This window comes from Anthonomus grandis, chromosome 13, assembly GCF_022605725.1.
Source record: "Anthonomus grandis grandis chromosome 13, icAntGran1.3, whole genome shotgun sequence".
Taxonomy (NCBI): Eukaryota; Metazoa; Arthropoda; class Insecta; order Coleoptera; family Curculionidae; genus Anthonomus; species Anthonomus grandis.
The window spans coordinates 23,103,444-23,126,984 of NC_065558.1; the positions used below are offsets into that span (position 1 = coordinate 23,103,444).

The 23,541-nt window shown below is 31.0% G+C and overlaps 2 protein-coding genes and 1 long non-coding RNA gene across 3 annotated transcripts in view; 1 reads left to right on the forward strand and 2 right to left on the reverse strand.

Moving 5' to 3' along the window:
* Nucleotides 1-264, forward strand: part of LOC126743532 (venom carboxylesterase-6) — a 90,611-nt gene extending 90,347 nt beyond the window's left edge. The window contains exon 9 of the mRNA XM_050450658.1: nt 6-264. Within this exon, the coding sequence (XP_050306615.1) occupies nt 6-213 (208 nt within the window). The 3' untranslated portion in view covers nt 214-264. The remainder of the gene's footprint in view (nt 1-5) is intronic.
* LOC126743533 (uncharacterized) lies at nt 239-13,660 on the reverse strand. The gene is made up of 5 exons (XM_050450659.1): nt 13,409-13,660; nt 13,206-13,338; nt 12,915-13,139; nt 12,737-12,861; nt 239-488 (listed from the first exon to the last, which is right to left on the reverse strand). The coding sequence occupies exons 1-5, from the start codon at nt 13,598-13,600 to the stop codon at nt 261-263; spliced, it is 903 nt and encodes a 300-aa protein (XP_050306616.1). The 5' UTR covers nt 13,601-13,660; the 3' UTR covers nt 239-260.
* Nucleotides 13,661-19,436: 5,776 nt separating this feature from the next.
* LOC126743764 (uncharacterized) lies at nt 19,437-22,090 on the reverse strand. Its single transcript, XR_007662979.1, has 4 exons — nt 20,897-22,090; nt 20,479-20,640; nt 20,277-20,420; nt 19,437-20,022 (listed from the first exon to the last, which is right to left on the reverse strand). It is a non-coding gene; the product is annotated as an uncharacterized LOC126743764 (long non-coding RNA).
* Nucleotides 22,091-23,541: the final 1,451 nt, after the last annotated feature.

Genomic DNA, 23,541 nt, shown 5'->3' on the forward strand with positions numbered 1-23,541 from the left:
TTTAGAACACCCACTCCGAAAGAGTACCAAAAAGAATTGATACCAGAAGTTTGGCAACCTGTAGATTCAAAACTTATGAACTATTATCATATCAGTGCCAAGGCAGCGGGAATGAGAGAGAAATTATATCAAGAAAGGGTAGAACTTTGGCGAAGCTTGGATTCGAATCCTCGACCAGGCGATCCCAGCTGGAACCAAAGAGATGAATTATGATATCTATAAATCAGACGACTGTAGATAGTGTAATATATAATATATATTTAAGCTCCTTTTTTCTTAGCATCGGATTTAGCTTTAGCCTTTCTCTTTTCAGCACGTGTTCCGCCTTTGATTTCTTTCTCATGGTTTTCTGGTACGGGATCAGGTTCAGGAGCGGGAGGAACTACTCCAGCTTGAATGTTACAAGAATAATTTCCTTGTCCTGGATCACAAAATATTAGTTCGCCATTTTTGTCTGACCATTTGACGTAATTGTATTCATAAAGGACCTGGAAAGAAAATGTTTTCAAGTGGTTGAAATTTTTATACTAAATTACATTCATAGTAAGACTAAATTACGTTAATTATTATACAGGGTGATTCATTAAGAATGGGCAATATTTCAACTGGAGATACTACACACCAAAATATGGCGATTGAGCTTAACATATCTTATACAAATATTGCAGGTTTACGAGATACAGGGTATTTAAAGTTGAAATTTTAATTTAAAATTTCTTAAAAATAATTTTGTGATTTTAAGCAGTATCGTCTTGAAAATTGGCGACTTTATGTGTTTTGACATGAAAATTACGAATTTTGTAGTGAATTTAGCATTATTTATACAGTGCATTAGTTACACCCTGCTACTTTGTGGTGTTAACTTTACAGTGTTACTATTTTGCCAAGAGTTTGCAGACGGTAGCTCAAAATTATTGGAGGCTTGGGATTGTTCGAAGGTTCACTTATGACTGGCTATTAAAGAATCTAAACTTGATTATAACTATTAAATAAGAGGGCGCCACTTAGAAAAAACTAAGAAAAAGACTTGGTATATAGGTTTCTATTAACAATTAAATGACCCTGGATAAAGTAGATTTAAAGAGGCAAAAAAAATCTTAACAATACAACCAAATTATATTTACATCAAAGATATGTACACACCTCATGTTCTAATCTGTTAAATGTTAATAATTTATTATGAATTAAACTATGAATAATGTTGATATGATTAAAATAAGTTTAACAAAAGTAACATTTAAATTATGATTTCGCTACTAGGTAGATTTCAGCACTTGAAAAATAAATTACAATTATTAAAATTTTTACTAGTAGTATATATTCGTATTACGCAGGGGAAAGTTCATGAACCTTTTTACCTAAGGCATATCAGCCTTAACCGAGTTATATCTACTTAACTACCAAAAAAGGTACTGAAAAATACTAAACACAAAAAATAACTAAAACTATAGATAAGAAATCGACATATTAAATTATGATATTGATTAAATATTTGTAGCAATAAATTGAAACTAAAGATATATTAATAAAAATTTAAATAAGTGAGACAAATCTATGGTTAGTAATATTTAAATAAATGGAATAAACTGGCCTGTATATTCCTCCAAGAAATGAACGGCTAGCCTTCAAAATCGAGGCTGTGAATGTATGCCATTTGTAGCTTACCTATCCGGACTGGGAATCTCTAATACTAGCTCTAACTCTAGTTCCAGCTCCACCGCTTTCAGCAATTTCCCTGGAAAAACAACAGCCTGCAGCTATCAATAATTGAAGAAAAATAAAGAGGAAAACGGAAAAGTAAAACCCTAAAACAACGGCTGCCATTGTATTCACTGTCGATAAAAAAATGAAAGGCGTTAAAAATGTGACACACTCACCTTGCTAACTTTCATTATCTATCCATCAAAATCTTGGGCATCCTGCACCAGAATTATGAATTAAACGGTTCCCTAAAGGAATAAGATTAAGGACTATAAATTATAAACCATATTGGCCACTTCCTGCTTCACAAACTTCAGAAATAAAAAACTGGCCTTTTACGTGTGCTTCTACCTGCGACACGGGAACAAATCGTCGAAAAATGGATGCAGTACCGACTAAATAAGTAACGACTCCACCTCTCGCCTGAGCTGTCAATATCAGCCAATCAGAAAAATCATTAATTAAGACCAACCAGAAGAGTGACGGACCGTCAACAGAAAGTATGAATAATTAAACCAGGAGAGTGATGCGTTACAGTAGTAATGTGTCATTGACAGTGTGAATTTAAAGAAATATCAATAAAAGAAGTTGACTGAAATTATTAATATAATTATTGAAATTAATGAAATATAAATGGAGCGTTAGTGAAAATAGGAGTAGAAAAATAAAACGCTACCTACAACTTAGGTAAATTACATAGCTTTTTTGCCTAATCAGTTATGGCTAAAACGACTAGAAAATCCAAAAGGCAATTCAATTTTGAATAATAAGGTACTACTTGTTTATTTCATGTAACTCTATCAGTTTTTAAGTTATTTGCATTTTAAACATTCAGCGTAAAAAATCTTAAGACACCGTTATTACATTAGCTTAATAGGAATTTATTTTCTTAATTACTACTATGATGGGTAACAACAGTAAAGATAACAAATAACAATTAGTAACAATATTAAAAGAAAACTTCAAAGTAAATGCTCAAAATGCCCGCCTTCCACTTCAATACACTTTGTAAGGCGTCTTCTTAAAGATCTTTGAATATTAAATAACAAATAATATTAAATATATAAATAACTTTGAATATTCATGGAATTAATTGTATCTTTGTAAATCATATCTTTTATGCGTGACCATATTGAGAAGACTAGAAGGTTTAAGTCTGGACTTCTAGATGGCCAAACAAATTCACTGCCACGCCCAATCCACCGGTGAGGAAAGTGTTTCTTTCAGGTATTGCCGTACTGGCAGAGAAAAATGTGGCGGCGCCCCGCCTTGATCAATAAAAAAACCCGATATCACACCACACTAAATATTTACCTTGAATTAATTCTGAAAATGTCGTTCCTTTAGAGCATGTGGATTTTCGGAGTCCCACAAATGATTGTTTTCCCAATCAAAAACACCTCGTCTAGTAAACGTTGCCTCATAGAAAAAAAGAAGGTAATTAAGAAATTCCTGGTTTTCGGATTGTTTATCTAGCATAAATTGAGCAAACTGTAGGCGAACTGGTAAATCTTATGGTAGCAAATTTTGGACAGGAGTATAGTGACATGGACAGAGATTCTCTATCTTTAAAATTCTCCAGATAGACGATTGGCTTATTCCTGTTGTCGTACTTAACCGACTAGTACTGAGATCTGGATTTTCGGAAATACGAGCTAAAACCTCTTCTTTATCATCGACGTTGATATTTTTTGAAGCACCATTTAAGGTTTTAGGACGAAAACACCCTGTTTCACCTGGGCGGGTATAAATACGTCTGAACAGTTTGTGATTGGGTTGTCTTCGATTTGGGTATAATTCTAAATACCTTCTGTCTGCACCAAGTCCACTATAATTTGACTAAGCAAAAACGCACATTTTGCTCAGAATCACGCATTTCACTGTTGGAATATTCATTATGACGTGACATTTTCTTATTTTAGAATTTTTAGTACAAATAATACACTCTTATTTAGTGACAGTAAAATTTTCATATAATTTTACTACGCGAAAAACTGTAAGTGCTGTCACAAGCCTACTTAATAAAAAAGTCAATGTAATAACGGTGGCTTAGGATTCTTTACGCTGAATGTTTAAAATTCAAATAACATAAAAATTGATAGAGTTACATAAAATAAACAAGAGTTCCTTTTTTATTCAAAATTGAACTGCTTTTTAGATTTTTTAGCTATAACTAATTAGGCAAAAAAAGATATGTTTTAAGTTAAAAATGAATTTACTTAAGTAACAGGGTGTAACTAACACCCTGTATAAATAACGCTAAATTTCCAGTCCAATTCGCATGCCACAAAATTCGTAATTTTCATGTCAAAACACATACAGTCGCCAATTTTCAAGACGATACTGCTTAAAATCACAAATTTATTAAGAAATTTCAAATTAAAATTCCAACTTTAAATCCCTGTATCTCGTAAAATTGCAACATTTGTATAAGACATGTTCAGCTCAATCGCCATATTTTGGTATGTAGTATCTCCAGTTCAGAGATTGCCCATTCTTAATGAATCACTCTGTATAGAACACGTGAATAAAGTTATTATTGAATTTTGACGTTTTTGTATAACATATAATTTAAGCGTAATAGTAATTTTCATTTTAAAAAGCATAAGCATGACTACGCAAAGACAAACATCAATGATGATTATCGTATTCTAGGAAGAAAAAGTTACTAGAAACCTTAATATAAACTAAAAATTAAGTATTTAAAATAAAATAATAAAAGGTAATAATTTGCGAAACATTACAAATAATACCAAGAAGAAAAAATAGGAAGAGACGTTTTAATTAAAGAGACAATGGACTTGGTGAATGAGGAAGAGTGCTAAAGCCTTTTACATTTGAGAAAATGCAAAAATACACCCCAGATAACTTTATAACTTATGGAGTAATAAATAAATAAATAAATAAAAAATGTCTTTATTATACCAAAATGTACAAAGGCGAAGTCTAGCCTAGGGCTAATCACCTTCTCAACAACCTCTAATTACATGAACAAAAATATATACCAAATTACATAGATAGAAGATAATAGGAAATCAGTGAGATCCATGAAATCTATCTTGAGTTCGAAAATAAGCATTGACATAAAACTAAAAAAGAAGAACAAAAATGTACACATTTTCCCTTTAAATTATAAGGAGATCATGTGTAACCTGAGAAAATGCGACCCTGATTTTACTTTAAAACCAGCAATGGACATGCACTTAAGTGAATTCGAAAGTTCATTATACACCGAAACAGCATTAAAAAGAAAACATTTGTGAAATAAGGCAGAATGAAAACGAGGAGCCAATAATTTACTTATACATCTTTTGAGTGAAAGGAATTTACAAAACTAATAAAATTTGGCAGGCCTTCCTCCCTGCCATTCCAGATTATAAAAATGTCATCCACGTACCTCTTATATGCCGTGAGACAATCTTTAAACCTACCCTCAACTGTTTCTCTTTCTAGATGACTCATGAAAATCTCGCTTAGGAGAGGGGAAGCTCTCTCCAGGCATGGCGGCATGGCGCAGGAAACGACATTTCATTTTATAGGAGAATGCGAAGGATCAGGAGAGAAACAATGGGTTTCTCCTTCTTGCGAGGTTCCACGAGAGGAACTAAAGAAACTTAACTGAAAAGGCCTGCTCTCCTTCATTAGGAGGACGGGTTGCCTACTTAGGGAAACTAGAGAGTGTGGGCAGCGGTAATGACGCAGTTTCAGAGGTTGGCGGAAAAGAACTTTTAGGCCCACCTGCCGAACACTTTCTTTTCACCATTACTACTAGACCTTATTTTTTTGCTTATAGACCTTAAAATATTCAAAGTCATGATGAAATAACTACATAGCTACATTTTCCTGCATATTGCAGACTGATGCAAATTGGAAAAATAATATAGACAAATAACAGCTATTAAAAACAGTCTTTTAAGGGTTAGTTGAAGCTAAATAAAAAAGCAGTAGGCAAGAAATAATATTGCCTGTTGATTGTTCTACATAACGGAAATAATAAATTAAAAATATATAACAGCTGTTAAAGGTCAAGACAAGAATCGAGCGCTTGAGGTTAATTCAAAACAAATCAAACAGATTTGTTATGAAAAGGGGTGTAATTTTTTCCTGATAATTGGCAATATATCTCCTAAGATACCAAAATATTTTGCAATTGTATTAAGAATTAAATATGCATAAAAAAACATATTAGAATAATTGGTTTATGACTTAGTTAGAGCTCGTCATTATAACTATAAAAAAAAGTCTAATTTTGATTTGGGGAAGTGATAGAATCTTAAAAAGTAAAAATTGAATCCGTAAAATGACTTGTAACATGTTAATGTTACATTAGAATAATTTGATACAAATAAACTCCCTTACTTAGAGTATGCATAGATAACTATTTAACAATGGTTTTAGGCAACCATCTACTCTTAGTGTTTTCTCTACTCTAAGTTCTTCACTCTCTATATTGTAATGTAGCAACTGTTAAGATATCTATGTATTTTGTTATTTAGATAAGAATCGATTTACCATTTATATTAATTTTATATTAAGTATAACCTGAATTATATAACTTCATAATAATGTAATTTTGTAGATATTTTGTTATCCTTTATGTACAGCAACTTACTTGGGATCTTATGCCATTTGCCGTTATTTTAAAGTTTTCGGCATGACAGGCTGACGGATTGCGAGCAGGTAATCATATCAGATGGAATTAGTGTATTTTTAATAAACTTTGTTTTCATAGCAATGTAGATTTTCCGGACTTAAATTTTTTATTTTAATTTTTTAGTTTTTTTTATTTACTTTAATTTAATTATTTTATGATCTTTCAGTATCAATATTTCTCCTTTAATTTAATAATTACAATTTCATCTCTGGACAAGACAGATAGAAGAAGGCTTTCGGACAATCCTCCATTTGTTATATTAAATTCGTTTTTACTTATTTAAACCAAAATTTTTTGAGTTCCGGTAAATCTACGTGTGGGTTCCTTTATTGAAGAGACTACGTTTGGCCTTTTTTCTGATCTGAGCAGCCGACCGATCAAGTTAGCTTAAGCCATATTTTGTGCTGGCCTATATTTTTGAGCTTCTTTTTTAACTTAAGAATGGCTCAACCACAGGCGACCTGAGTACCACAGATATTACATTAAATTTACCCCTTTCGTTTATTTTTATTTGATTTAATTTTTATAAAATCAATTGTGTAAGTCAGGCATTTTATTGTTCTTAAGTATGAGGTAATGTGCATTTTGTTGCAGCTCATCGACTGCTTCTTGTCATGATATCTTTATTTTTGCTATCTGCATTATTCATTGCTGCTACTACATTCATTGAAAATCAGCTAATTGATTTAATTTTAAAAATTGAAATGTACTGAACTCACCTCATACATTTAGGCTGATTTAGATCCTTTAGGCAGGGAGTACAAGGCACCAGGTACCCGCAATAAACTGTGTTGTTTTTGTTGAGCAAACTTTATTTAATTCCACTGTTTCTACACACGAGGGTATGTTGGTAGGTTCACTTATTAAACCATGTGTGGGTCCCATAGAACCACCGTATACAAATGAAAAGTGGTTACATAAGTAATTTTGAACGAAAAATTATAATAAAAAATGTAAAATTAAAGAAACACCTATCTAAATTAAATATTGGAATTTTGGTTTTTTTAGTTGTTATTGTCGTTGTTCTTGTTAAGAAGTGAATGTATTTTGGTGCAACTATTTGAAGTATTTTTACATTTTTACATTTAGTAACTACACTTTATTACTCTTTGGCCTATTAGCCAAAGCATAGTAAGCTAAGTTGAAGCAAAGTTTCGTCAATTCAGGCATGTTCGAGATACTCAAAAAGCTGATCGAGGTTTAATAACTGAAGAAGATGAGCTTAATGTTCTGTAAACGGCCCAAGATAATCCTAAAGCTACAATCACAGGCACGGCTTTAAAGTTAATTTATCGCGATCTACTATGCATAAAGTATTGAAAAAAGTATCACCCTTATAAAATATTCTTACTTCAAGGGCTATCGGAAGATACATATGATCGCCGAAGTGAATTTTGTGAACAAATGTAGCACTTATGTAATGATAACAATAAATTTGTAAAACGGATAATATTTGCTAACGAAGGAACGTTCACTCTAAACGGCCATGTAAACAGACAGAATTGTCGATACTGGGTGACCGAAAACCCTCATTATTTCACAGAATGTCATATACAATACCCTCAAAAAGTCAATATGTGGTGCGGTATAATGGAAGGATGAATTTTAGGACCTTACTTTTTTGATGACACTTTCACTGGTGAGAGGTATTTGGACTTTCTTTTTTCAAAATGTATCCCTGCTCTGATAACTTTATATCCAAATTTGGAAGAACCGAAGCCACCGTAATATAGAAAGCCAGAAACACCATCCCACTCTCCAGCAGCTACGTCAGTTTGAGTGTTGCCAGGTCTTACTAACTGTCACGCGCCAGTTTTGACACTAAAATGCGCCACCAAAGCGCCACCTTTTGACAGGACACAAAAACTATTAAAAAATTAGCGGGAGTTTCAAATATTGGACAAATGTGGATTTCCTTTTATAGTTTATTAGTTTACTTTATTAGTTTCCTATACCGGGTGCTGCATCTCATTACGCACCATAGGAATTTCAATGCAAAAATAAAGAAATAGAAATCCTGCTTCCCTAATTGTTCAAGCTAAAAAGTCTATAGGACCTTTTTTGTAGCAAATTAATTTTGCTATAAGAAGGAATTTTTATAAAACAAGATATTTGAATCGTGGAGGCAAAATCGCCGAAAATATTCTTTCCCTTCCCATCACCTGTTTGCTAATTAAGAAACAAACATTACCTTTTTTGAAACTTCAAAAATCTGTCATATTATGTAATAATAACAATATTTATTTGCAATAAACTACTGTACAAAGTTTAAACTAATAATTACACTATTTCATAACTATTTTATAAATAAAGCACTTATTTCCCGTGTACTAGTTACAGAATAATAAAGTTTTATCATCTCTACTTTTTCCTGTATAGAATAAATTTGATACTGTAAAGTTTAAAAAAAGGTAATGTTTGTTTCTTAATTAGCAAACAGGTGATGGAAAGAGAAAAGGGAAAGAACATTTTCGACAATTTTGCCTCCACGATTCAAATATCTTGTTTTATAAAAATACCTTCTTATAACAAAATTAATTTGCTACAAAAAAGGTCCTATAAACTTTTTAGCTAAAGTAATTAGGGAGACAGGAATTTCTATTCCTTTATTTTTCCATTGTAATTCCTATGGTGCGTAATGAGATGCGGCACCCGGTATAGATATACATATTTATTATTTTATTAAATTTAATAGTAATTACCTAATTTTAATTTGTTTTTTTTTTTGTAATCAGAAACAAATGTGTTTAAATACCCATATACTTTATTTTAAAAAAATATAGGAATAAAATAAATGGAAATTCTACAAAATAACTTTTTTCATAAAAATAATGACAACAAAAATATTACATATTTCTAAATTAAATATTCTAAAATATTTAACAAAAAAAACATCGTATATATAGAGCAAAATCAATCAATATCAATCAATCTCAATTCAAAACACAAACCACAAACAATAATGTTGCCGCCATGTCAACTGTCAACATAACAACTGTCACGGTTTGACGGTTGACGAGCAAAGTTGTCATAAGTATCTGTAGTGCTAAAGTCCAGTTTAAGCTCACGCTCATGCAAAGGCGAATGGCAGACGATCCCTTTTGGTAGTTGGATTTGTTTATGAAATTAATAGTATTAAGAACCAACCAAAACCAATGCTTCTTTTGACTAGTTTACAATCAAGGTGCACGATACAAAATACAAAAGCGCCACTTTAGGCGCCCGGCGCATGTACCAAAATTTTACACGCCATTTGAAATTTAAAAGCGCCACTTTGGCGCAAATGCGCCACACCTGGCAACCCTGCGTCAAACGTCTATTGCCCGAACGACTCGACTTCCTCCCTTCCTCGCCCGGCCCGGCATTAGGTATGCATCTATGCGGGGTATTGGACGGAATTATGCAAAATCGAGCGCTCGTTTTCCTGTACAATAATAATAATTATCTAAAGTTTTACTTAGATTTTTGAATAGAATTACCGCAAAGGTGAGATTAAATTATTAAATATTTATTTTTTTAAAGAGTTTTGTATTTATGTTTTAATTTATTATAAATATATATTTCGGGAGGTATTAAGAGCTTGTATGGGTTATTTGCCTTATATTTATACCTTGTTAAAGAATGTTATATTTTTTATGATATTTTTGTTTTAATAAAAAAATATGATTTTATGTATTTTGTACCACTACCAGCACACTATCAATTTTAAACAATTATTTCGTATTTTATTAAAATAATCTTACACTATATTATATTTATTATTTTCCTAAGAGTTTTGTATTTATGTTTCAATTAATTCTATTCTATATATGTGCATACATATAATATACTTTGGTAGCTATTAAAAACTTGTATGGGTTATTTGTCTTATAGGGCACAAGAAGGGGTCAAAAAAAGTCTTAATTATCCAGAAAGTTCCTATTTATTGGCTACCAGTTTCGTGACTTCCACATGTCACATCATCAGGCCAAGGACTAAAGTAAAAACAAGACATTACAACTTTAAAATATAATAGAAAATACAACGTTTTTCTGGCGATACAAATTATGTTAGGTACTTACAATTATAAAACGAGATTTGTCAACATCATAAAATTAAAACGCATAGAAATACAATGGACATTTATATTAGTGTACGTGGACAAGACAAATATAATAAAAACCTTTTAAAAAATTACGTCCACATTAATATAAACAAATAAAAAACCCAAGATCAACACTGTACTATACGTGTGTATACATAGGTTACTTACAGTACTATATATCTCATAGATATAAATTGCCTAGACGCGCGATAGATAGCTCTACGGCTGTAGATCGTTTATAAATAATTATTAGTCAAATAAAGTTTTAATTAGGTTATTTTCTCCCATGTAAACTTGTATATTTTAGGAATTGTGATGGTCTTTCTTAAGTGATCTTTGAATTTCTAAGTACTCTAAGTTGTTCAAAAGGCGATTATCCTGTAAACGATGAATTATTTTAAAATTACTATTAAAATCTGTACAATGTCCAGTTTCAATGATATGTTTAGCAAAAAGAGATTCCGAATTGTGTTGTCTGATACATCTATTATGCTCCGCAAATCTACTCTTAAAATTTCGTTTTGTTCTTCCGATGTAATAATGTCCACACTCACAGGAAAGTTTATATACACCCTTGCACGCTAAAATATCATCTTTATCTTTATTATTTAAAAAGAGATTACCTAATGTCTTCTGAGATTTAAAAGCAACTTTGATATTGTGTGAAGTTAAAAGTTTTTGTATTTTATAGGAAACAGGGCCATTAAATGTAAGAGTGACGAATTTTATAGGGTTTTGATCCAGGTCATCATTCTGAAACGTGTTTAAATATACATTATGAGTTGAGTTACGTAATAGTTTTTTATTTTTTAATTTATCGACAATTGTTGAGGAAAACCCATGTTTTGTGGCAATTTGCTTAATAATATTAAACTCCTTTTCTCTATGTTCCGATGTCATTGGTATATCTATGCTGTCTATATGTCCTTGGCCTGATGATGTGACATGTGGAAGTCACGAAACTGGTAGCCAATAAATAGGAATTTTCTGGATAATTAAGACTTTTTTTGACCCCTTCTTGTGCCCTAAAGAACTTCCAGAATATGAACAGGATTCTCCTTAATATATTTGTCTTATACTTATAGCTTGTTGAAGTATTTTAGATTTTTTTTATGTTGTTTTGTCCTAATAAAAAATATTATTTTGTTTCTTTTGTACTACTACCAAGTATCTATCCATTTTATTAAATAATTATTTAGTATTTTATTAAATTTGTTTTAAACCATCTTACAGTGGCTATATTTATTTTTTTTTTAAAGTTTTATATTTGTTTTAATTATTAGTTATAAATATATATATATATGTTTCAGTAGTTATTAAAAACTATTGTATCATATAGGCCTTATTTGCCTTATATTTATAACTCATTAAAGAATTTGTCGATTTTTATATCATTTTTGTTTTAATAAAGAATATGTTTTTATTATTTGTACTTCTTTCTACTAAAACACTATTAATTTTATTAAACAATATTATCATTTAAACGATACACAATGATAATATTATGATTTTAACAGCGGTAGTATTGAATAAATACGGCTATAACATACGAACGACACGGGATACTCAGACGTTCGACGTGATGTCACGACTCGAGGGTTCTGGCTTTCTATATTACGGTGGCTTCGGAAGAACCCGAAATTCACCAACGTGGTCTTTTTTTTCAGCAAGATTTGGCTCCGCCACATTAAGCTTTACCCGTTCGCAAATAAAGTTTTTCCAAATTGTTGGATAGGTAGATGAAGGTTCATTGAATGGCCACCCAGATCGTCAGATTTAACTCCCCTTTATTACTTTTTATGAAGAAAAAGTCAAATGTATGTCACTAAACCAGCAAGTTTAGAAGATTTAAAAGAATAAATACGCCAGAAAATTAGAAATATTACTCCAGATGTCATTGACAACGTGCAAAAAGAATTTTTAAATCACCTTGGTCATGTTGTTAATGGTGCTCGATTCGAACATTTAATTTAGATATAGGTATTTCTTTAATATAATATTTTATCATCATTTTTTGTTTAAAATTGCTTTTATGTAATCTCTATTTATGTGTACCATATCCTTTGTAAAAAAATGCGTTCTTTCTCATTTTGCATTAAAAAATGGTGGTTTTCATTTAAAAAACATATTGATGATGTCATACCTTTTTTGAGTCACACTGCATATTTGATTTCCATGTAGAAAAACCCTAAACTCCACTTGTCAATGGTATAATGGTAATGTAAGATCAGTCCAAAAAAATTTATTTTATCTTCACTTACGATAATGAATAATATAATTATACTTTTTGTCTTTACCTGGTCCATGCCGATCCTCGTAGCAATTTTTTGTAGATTAAATGAATTAAAAACCCCAGTAACTACAGGAATTTTTAAATGTCTAGCTACTTCTAAGCCTATTAGCATAAGCTGCAAACCCAATCCTAAAATTTTCACGAAAGTAAATAAAATTTCAGAAATGCATACTGCAATTTACCTCTCCCTCTATACTCGGGACTAATACAGAGCAAATAATATCTTAAATATTTATCACAGTAAAAGTGCTCGAAAATATCTACTTTTCTATTAATATAATTAATAAAATCTGTGACGCTCTTATATGATTTGCCTTCTACAATCATAGTTCTACTGTAAACGCGACCAAAATCACATTTATGTACTGGAGTTAGAACTAACACTCCCACCATACAATTATCATTATCTGAAAATATTTCACGTAATTACGAATTTTTTTTTAATATTCTTACTAAATAAACGAAACTCTCACTTTCATCAACAGCAACTATAGATGCCCTATCTTTCAACTTAAAAATAAGTCGTTCAGCAAAGCAATTTTGAGAAACCTCGTCTTCGGCTATCTTAGTATTGCGAAAAAGTATGTCTTCTTTTAAATAGTATTTCTGAAAAAACAATATTTGATTTACAACTTTAAAAAATTAATATTGGTATAAATTATATTAATTTTCTTACAAGAATAAGATCGATAGCCTCGCGAAAGTTTGGCTCTTGTAGATCCATAATTTTTATCCCATTTTGAAATCTGCGCCAAATCAACGGTCCAAAAATCCGCTCTTGCATTAGTTTCAATTTGTCTTCCTCTTCTTGGAGTTCATCTTTGAGGGCCTTGACTTTCTCTTCTTCAATCCTCAGTCTTCTACTCATAATTTAATAATATATTTAATTTTATTTTTCATTAATGTGTACATATAACCTAGGCAATGTAAAATGTTCCGTCAATAGTCGTGTCAAGTCTATGTAATCGCGTTCTGTATTCGACACAATTTATTGGTGGATGCGCAGGTATAGCCGCTGGCTGCTGCTTTAAAATAAATCTTTAACATAAGTTGGAATAAATAAATCATTCAAGTTTTTTGCTGTTGTTTATATACAGTGAAGACGCGCAAGTTGGAACAAATTCATTTAAAATTCAGAGCCCGGACACGAATTATATATTTTGTGGTGGAATTCTTATTTTTAAATTTTTTAAAAATACAGAGTTACATGATGTACCTAGACTACAGATATAAAGAATGAGCTTATACGATTACATATATTTATAATATATAAAAGCTGATCTAGCAAAATAGAGGTGACTGATGAATAATTGTATATACTGGGCGTTTTTGACTATGTAACTCCTCCGTCCTTAAGAAGCAAACATAACGGAGTGGCTGGTTTGCTTTAGGTCTTGAAGTTCTTCTCCAGAAGGGGTATTTTCAATGGATGTCATTTTATTGCTTCGGAGTTTTAATAAGTATAGCATCTTGGATTTGTAGAATAGTAGTAGAATCATGATAATAATGCAAATTATAATAGTTATTATCAACATTATCATGAAATTTGTTGAATTGTCTTGGGATCTTTCATTTATTGGATTAAATTGGCTAGCAAGATCCTTTAATCAATATACTTCATTAAAGTCGATAGAACTTATGTTGATTTTTGGTTGATGTTGTGGTAGAATGTTAGAATTTACTTTAAGTTCTGTAAAAATCAACGGTTTTCCATGTTTTATTCTTATATCATTGGTAAATTTTCTTGATCCGATGGAAACTTCGCACTGGTGTGAAATTGTTATTAAAGTTGGTGTATATATTGATAAATATTTATCTGAGCCACATTTTATAAAGATTTGGACTGCTTGTTCTGGAATGACCAGGATTTCATCTTGAGTAACTTGTTCTATTATAGGTTCTCTGAGATGCAGGCTAGTTATTTGACAAGATGTTGCAGGTAAATTTTTCAATAAATGCGTGGTGCAATCTTCCGTATAGAAAGTTTCTTGACAATAGTATGTTCCTTCAACTTCAGGGCAGCTATCCTTTTCATATTGGAAACGGCTTTTGGTTTGTGCCACATAAGGTTATTTAGGAATAATAAGGCTATGGTTTTGAGGAGTAGGGTAAATATGATAGAAAGTATATTCTTCAGGTTTCAATAAATGCATTTGTATTGAAAATATTATCCTATTCTTTGAAAAAAAAACTTGAGTTCCAATAAACTGATAATAAGAAGGAATATTTTTAAATTTTGGTATAGCACTATCATTGAAAATTGTTTTTAAATAATTTAAAAATTCATTTAGATCAGATACTGAAATAATAGAATTATGAAGTGAATTTAATTTGGCAAATAATATAGCTTCTTCTAAGTTGTCAAGGAATGTGATCAAATCTTGAAAATCTAAATTAATCTGTGAAAGCAACCCTTCAAGCATTAGATATTCGTATGTATCACTTATTGTTATCACTAAGTGTTAATAAATTCCCAAACAGAGAAGTTGTTTTTGATTAGATTCAATTATAGAAATACTTTTATTAAAATGCTCAATAATATGTTTTGATAGTGAAATTTGTATACTTAAATCTTGAATAATATTTTTCTGATTTTGTTGTAAATTAATTATAGCTTTATCAAATCTTTTACTATCTTTTGAATCTAAAATTCCAAAAAGCCATTTTTGTGCTCGTCCTACAATGTTCAAAAGACCTCTTTTAGCTCTTTGATGAGGTTTAAGATTATTTACTCATTTTAAAAATTATCCATGGACGACAACATGAAATAAAAACCAATTAATTCGATAAACAATTTCGACCTTAAAGTACATGAGCAAAATGTTCACCCTCCAATGCACGACTTTTTGGTCTCTTGTGTCTTGTTTACTATGATAATAAACATTTAACTTCTACGATTTTTATTATCAGATTTTTGAAATACAACAAAATAACAAATACATTGCTTCTTATGACAAATAATTGGCAAGTCCATTCAAGTACCTCCTTTGTACCTACCTGCTTTGGAGACCAGCTGACAGTGATAGAATTGCTATAAGTAAAATTCAGCTGTCAATTAGCCGTGATTCATTACTCCATCATGAATAATTTTACTAACCATGAAATGACCGACATGCACTTTATTTATGGATTAGCAAATGGAAATGCGGAAGAAGCACGAAGAATTTACCAGGACAGATATCCTAACAGAGTAATTCCATGTGCAAAAACATTTAGAAAACTACATGCAAGATTATGTGAAACTGAGAGTTTTAATAAAACTATGGGTGGTGGAAGACCAGAAACTATAACAACGCCTGAACTGGAAGAAGCTATACTTGATGCGATAGAAGAAGATCCTTCCAATAGTATCAGGAAAATTGCACTGCAGCTTGAAATCAGTTCAAAAACCGTTTGGAAAGTTCTAAAAAGAAACCTCCTGCATCCATATCACATACAGCGTGTACAAGCTCTACTGCCTCGAGATTTTCATCCAAGATTAATGTTTTGCAGGTGGTTGATTCATACGATGGCACACAATAATAATTTCCTACCAAATATTTGATTTACGGACGAGACAAATTTTTCAAGAGATGCTATTATGAACTTCCACAATGATCATTTTTGAGCCGACGAAAATCCCCACGTTATTAGAGAAACTCATTTTCAGCCACATATTTCGCTGAACGTTTAGATAGGAATTATTGGTGACTACCTAATTGGCTCATTTTTTTTACCGGCAAGATTAACAGGTGAATCCTACATGGATTTCTTGCAACACCATTTACCCACTTTATTAGAAGAAGTACCCCTACAAGTAAGAGTCAACATGTGGTATATGCACGACCGGGCTCCAGCTCATTTCAGTGTTCTTGCTCGTCAGCATCTCGACGTCATCTACCCTAATTGCTGGATTGGACGTGCAGGACCTCAAAATTGGCCGGCTCGCAGTGCTGATATGAATCCCCTGGATTACTATTTATGGGGCCATCTGAAGGTTCTTGTTTATAAAACTTCTGTTCTAGATGTGAATGAGTTAAGGAATCGGATAATTGTCAATTGCAATATCATAAGGGATACTCCAGGTATTTTTGAGCGTGTCAGACACTCAATAACAAATCGTTTGCAGTCGTGTATTATATCAGAAGGTGGGCATTTTGCTCATTTACTTTAAGGTCGAAATTGTTTATCGAATTAATTGTTTTTTTTTTCATGTTGTCGTCCATGGATGATTTTTAGAATGAGTTAAAGATACTTAAAATTTTTTTTTTTCGAAAACAAAGCCTAATATGAAGATAATATAACATACGAAAAAGTTGTATTTTTAGTTGCTTAAATACAAAAATAAATAAAATGCTGCAAAACAATTATTGGCCTTGTTTTTTTCTCAACAATAAGCATGTGGTGCCCACTGACACGCCACTAGACCTAATTATTTCAATCTAGTTACAACTAAATAAGCGTCTTATAACTTCAAATAACTGAACCAAATTTCAACCAAATCGGTTTAAGGATAGTTATAGTATTTTTAAAATAACGTTATTTTTTTGAACCTTCATCGCCCTGTATCTCAGAAATAAAGCAACTCCCAACATACGTTCATAGGAACTTTTTTTTATAAAATGATCTAACGATTCACCCTGTATAGTTTCGTACCGTAGTTAGGAAACACCCTGTATATTTGTTAGTAGCATTATTTATTAAAATCTTAGGGTTTAAAACGTTATATGAGTTAATTAGTTTTTCTACTTGTTTTTGTATATCTAAATCTACGTAATGTGAAAATATATGTTTGTTATATATGATCCTAACATTTCCTAATTTAATCGGTATTAAATTAGGAAATGTAATACCGATAAGTATAGGATTTTTAATACTTGTGAGTTGGGCATCTTCACTGCTGATTATAGGAAGTAAAATGGCCAACATCACGGTTGTCTTCATTGGGATCATCATTTTCCTGTAAAGGAATATTTCCTTTAGTTTTAGGTCTCCTTGCAGATGCTTTATGGTATACTCCTTTTTTTGTTAATAATTTTATTGATGTTTGATCTTTCAATTCTGTTTTTTCAAATTTGGGTAATGCTTTACTTCGAAATTTGGTTTTAATATAAGTCGGTGTATTTATTTCATATTCAGGGGGTTGTCCACGTTTTTTATTTCTTTTGTCTATAGTATTTTTCTTAATTTCTTGATTTGATTCAGATATTTTAGCATAGATCTTTTTGCAATTTTCCTTATGTTTTTGTATACAGGGTGTCCCAGCGAAAACGAAACAGAGCTATTTTCGGTATGAAAATTTTTTTTTAAAAAAATCTCGGACACGTCGATTTTATTTTTGAGAGAGACAACTTTTCCTTACCAAGGCACCCTCATACCAGCAACCCCCTTCGAGGGGGTGGAATCACCCCTAAAATCCTAAATCGAAAGAGGGGTCGTATGATACCTTATTTTAAAGGTCTTTTAATTCTGAATATAACTGCCAAATTTGAAGTGGCTAAAATTATTTCTCTGGATAAAACAGCTTGTCAAAATTGCGGAAACAGCGAAAATGAAAAAGGTATTATGGACTCTTTTTTGGATAATATTTTTAAAAGAACAAGGAAATCCTATTTTCGAAGATGTCACTTATTAATTAAGAGGCCACCTAATACCTGGAATCCTTTACGAGGGGTTGAAAGCACCCCTTAAATCTTAAACAGAAAGAGGGATTATGTTATACCTTATGTTGAAAGCGTTTTCAATTTAAATTTAAATGGTAACTTCTGAGTGACTGATGGATTTCTTCTGGATATGAAAGCCAAATAAAATTCTGGAAAAAATGCTTTAAATAAACCTTTATGCCTGAAACCCTTTCTTACAATTTGTTTTATTGGATCATTAAAACATGATTAAAAATTTATTAGTATTGTTAATATTATTGTTATTACACCTTATCAGCATATCATAAATAAAAACAAAATACCAAATAAAATGCAAACAAAAGTATCTGAAAAATTTATTTAGCTTGCTAAATATTATTGGTACTTTTTTCATAAAGCAGCATTTATTTAAATAGTTTTAAATTATTACCCAGTCTTTTACGTGTTGAAACCTTAGAACATTGAAAGGCTAGAAGTAGCATGCCGTGGAACTATGGGCAGGTTTGTTTGCTTGCAACATCTCTGATGCAATGATGCTAAGTGCTTATAGAGAAATGGCAAAAATCACTTTATAATATCATCAAAATTTTCAGTTGTTTCCGAAGGCACAAAACAATACTACTGCTCCCCTTTAATAAAATATCAAGCATTTTTTAAAAATAAATTTGATAAGATACTCTATATCGAAGTCAATATAAGTTAAGTAAATGAAAATAAAGTACGAAGAAACGAGAAAACGGTAATGGCATCGCAACGCCGCTCGATCGCATTGTTTATGTCACAGATACAAGCACTCTTTACCAGTGACGTCGTCAACAAATATTTACCTGATAAATTTTTATTAATTAATAATTAAAGAGTTTGAGTATAAGTAATATTACCATTTATGAGCTATTTATGTGTTTTTTTTAATGGACTTCATTAGAGGAAGGTCCTAATGAAAGGCAGCATTTTTGTCAAAGCATTTTTATGAAAATTAAATATTTTATTAATATAATATTATAGATTTCTTAATAAATCATGTTTTAAGACACAAATTTTTAACATTTTGCAAAATTTTATTGTTATTGTTATATTGGACAAAACTCAGTTTTACATTACTTACTTACATCACATAATATATACTTCTATGCTGCTGACTTTTTCAAAGGGACAGTATTGCTTTAGCCGAAAAAGTTAAAACTACAAGGATGTTCAAATTGTGAAGGAGTTGCAGGTTTTTTGTAGGTTATAAGATTTGTATTATGAGTATTTAGCCTGTATAATGGTTTTGAGACATTTAATAGTGACCTATATAATACCTAATACCAAATATTATATCATATTAATTTATACTAAAAAACAAAGCTAAGAATAAAGACTATGTACAATAGATTAGATTAGAGAGTTTATTAGTAGTAATATACAAACAAGTGCTTTTACAAGTCAAATAAAATATGTAGTATGTTGGGCTTTTCCATAAAATCATGTTATTATTTCATGTAAGTATTTTAATAATGACTTGAGACATCTAATTTAATTTCTTTGGCGCAAATTTGCTTGTTGCAATCTTCGAATTTTAATTTTTTGTTCTTTATTTTTTTTCCATAATCTGGTGACAAGTGATTAAGCTCTTGAAACGGTGGAATCCTCAGTGCTTAGGTCCTCAGGATATCATTTTGATTTTACCCTAGAATAATATACATAAAAATATAGTATTACCAAAATTAAAAAGAAAAAATTTAAAAAATGTATTATGATAATCCAATTGATCAATAAAATGTATGTTATTATAGAGAATCTTTGTAATGTCATACATTTGATTAATTGCATTTAATTAAACAAATATAATACAATAAAATACCATATCACTTTTAAATAAGATATATAGAATAGGATGATACATGGCATAAAACTAGTAGTCTATTTTGAGTGTATTTATACCTTTTCCTTGGCAGAGTCAGGGAATGTGTAGCAGTTAAACAAAAACGGCTTGGATGAGAAATAGTAATTATTGACCTAGACTCCACGGTTACTGTAGAACTATAATTCTCAGATGCAGTTATTGTTGATGATGAATGATCAGATCTGTAATTATACAAAATTTGGTGTATCAAGAATATTAATCTATTTTAATTATCCATACATGTCTATATTAGCTTCACTGTTTGTACTATATACCATTTTGAAAGCTAAAGAAGTTTTTGCACTCTTCAGAAAAGCTACCCCTGTAGCTTTGAAGGGTAAATCACTTGGTAAATTAACTGAGTTATTGGCTGCTGTGTTTTTAACCAGTGCATCAGAAATCCTAGTAAAAAATAGTTGTACACACATACCTAATTTAATAAGTATTAGGTATAAATAAATCTTATATGAGTAACACTAATACTTTTTGTGAAGAAGCTGTATGTTTTACAACATAGCCCAAGCACAAGTTTTAAAAGGTTGTTTTTTTAGCTTACATAATGTAGTAAATAAAAGCATGCAAACCTTTATCAATAATTCTAAGGTAAAATATACTCATACCTATAAATATACTAGAAAAATATATTTAAAAAAATTACCTTTGAGGTAGAGCTGATTTTTTTAATAAAGTCTGGCTACTGATAATATTATCTCCCTTATATCACTTCTAAGGATGTGATCTGAACAAACAAATATGTTCTTTTTAAATGTGTTGATTTCCATTAATGAAACCCATTGTTCCCTTTGGGCATAATCATTGGGCAATCTATAATAAGTATTTGATATTTAATCAAAAAGCAGAAAAAAATTACAGTAATAAATTAATATGTGGTGCCAATTACTATATATATTATTGTAAGTTGCAATAAGGTAAAACAAAAAAAAATTATGGAACAAATTTTAAAGAAAGACAAAATTAACTTTATACATAGATATCAAACTATATATAGATAGGTACATAGGTATTATGCATTTTTTCTGCCAAAACAACAAAAAAAACATAAAATCCTGTAATAAAACCAGGGACAAAATTCTAGTTTTATATCTTTTATAGCCTATTAATAGATGAATATGTTCAAAAAAATATTTAGATTTAAAAATATAAATATGTTGGTATTTTACGCACACTTTCACATTCAAATTTTTATTAGGTTTATATCTATAAGATCCCCTATTCTACGTTTATGATGATGGTTACCCCATGATGTGATGTTATGAAAGTATCGGTACTTACTCGTGAAAAGATCGGCTTGAATCACGTTTATCACCATGATGCGGGACAAACGACACAAGTTTTTGCCATCCTAGCAATTTAAAAAAACACTAAAACGTGGCCTTTTTTCCATTTTAAACCAAAAATTAAAGAAAATACACGAATCCCGAATATAAGCAAAGAGCCGTTTGACAGATGACACAACGCGTATGGTTTAGGCGCTTAAGCTCCGGTGTTGTCGCTTCAAATTTTTTAGAAGCAGTTTTAGGGATAAGAATGTTAATAATTTTGTTTTTTTTTGCTTAAGGATATTATATTTATTCTTAAAATAGGTTAATTGTAGTATTTATACTTTTTATTTTAAATTTTCCTATAAAATATAACAGAAATAAGTTAAATTAACGTTATAATGTTTGTTAAAATATAGCTAAAAATTTCCTCCGTTGGAAATTTGTGTCGACTTGACAACAGAGAATCAGCACATATGTTTGTAATTAAAACACCCCTCTTGCCCCTGTGCACATGTTGGACTCAAACAAAGTTGTTGTTTACTAATTCTAGCCTTTCAATGTTCTAAGGTTGAAACACTGTTAGCAATGGTTTATTCTACTACAGAGAGGGTTGAGATGATAGAGTTTTTCTTTCGGCATAACAATTGTGCCAATAGAACGGTACAAGAATTTAATGACCTTCATCCAGAAAAACGAGTCAACAGAAAATACGTTCTAGAAATAGTTGCTAAATTTAGGGAATCAGGCAGTGTCTTAAATAAAAAGCGTGAGGTGCAAAATGATGTTGTTGTCAATGAAGCAATGCAAATAACTGTCCCAGGTCAACTTCATGCCGAGCCAGGAATAAGTGTCAGAAAATTGGCGACGAGAACAGGAGTAAGCAAAAGTAGTGTTCATAGGATACTTAAGCATAATAAATTCCATGCTTACAAAATTCATCTGGTGCAAGAACTGAATGAAGACGATTTTGACAGACGAGTGCAATTTTTTGAATCCCTTAGTGATATGATAACTGTTAATCCGCGTCTTATTTATAACATTTGCTTTTCAGATGAATGTACTTTTTTTCTTAATGGCAACGTAAATCGTCATAACTGCCGCTACTGGTCAAATGCAAATCCGGGCCATTTTCGTGAAGTTCATACCCAGTTCCCTGAGAAGATTTTAGGGAATTAGATTATTAGATAGAATTAGATTTTTTTTATGGGGGCATTTAAAAACAAAAGTTTACGCTACCCAACCAGACACCCTAGAAGACTTACGCCAGAGAATTATAAATGAGTGTCAGATGATAACACCTGAAGTTCTACAAAATGTCAGGCATCGTTTTGAGCAAAACCTGTATTCCTGCATGGAAGTAGGCGGGGCACAATTTAAACATTTAATAAATTGACATAATTTAAATAAACTTGTTTTATTTAAAAGACACAAAAGGAAAAGGGTAAGTATTTCTTATCTCTCCACTTTTACTGGCAGTAAAGATTTCAGCAGAGTATTTCTTGCTATTTTTATATCCACAAGATATCCATCAGTCACTCAGAAGTCACCATTTAAATTCAGAGTAAAAAGGCCTTCAAAATAAGGAATGACACGACCCCTTTTTCTATTTAAGATTTAAGGGGTGCTTTCAACCCCTCATAAAGGGTTCCAGGTATTAGGGTGGCCTCTTAATTAATAAGTGACCCCTTTGATTTTAGGACTTCCTTATTCTTTTAAAAATATTATCCAAAACAGAGTTCAAAATACCTTTTTCATTTTCGCTGTTTCTACAATTTTGACAAGTTGTCATATCCGGATAAAAAATTTTAGCCACTTCAAATTTGGCAGTTATATTCAGAATTAAAAGACCTTTAAAATAAGGTATTACACGACCCTTCTTTTTATTTAAGATTTTAGGGGTGATCCCACCCCCTCGAAGAGGGTTACTGGTATGAGGGTGCCTTGGTAAGGAAAAGTTGTCCCCCTTGAAAATAAAATCGACGTGTTCGAGATTTTTGTAAAAAAAATTTTTTTTTATACC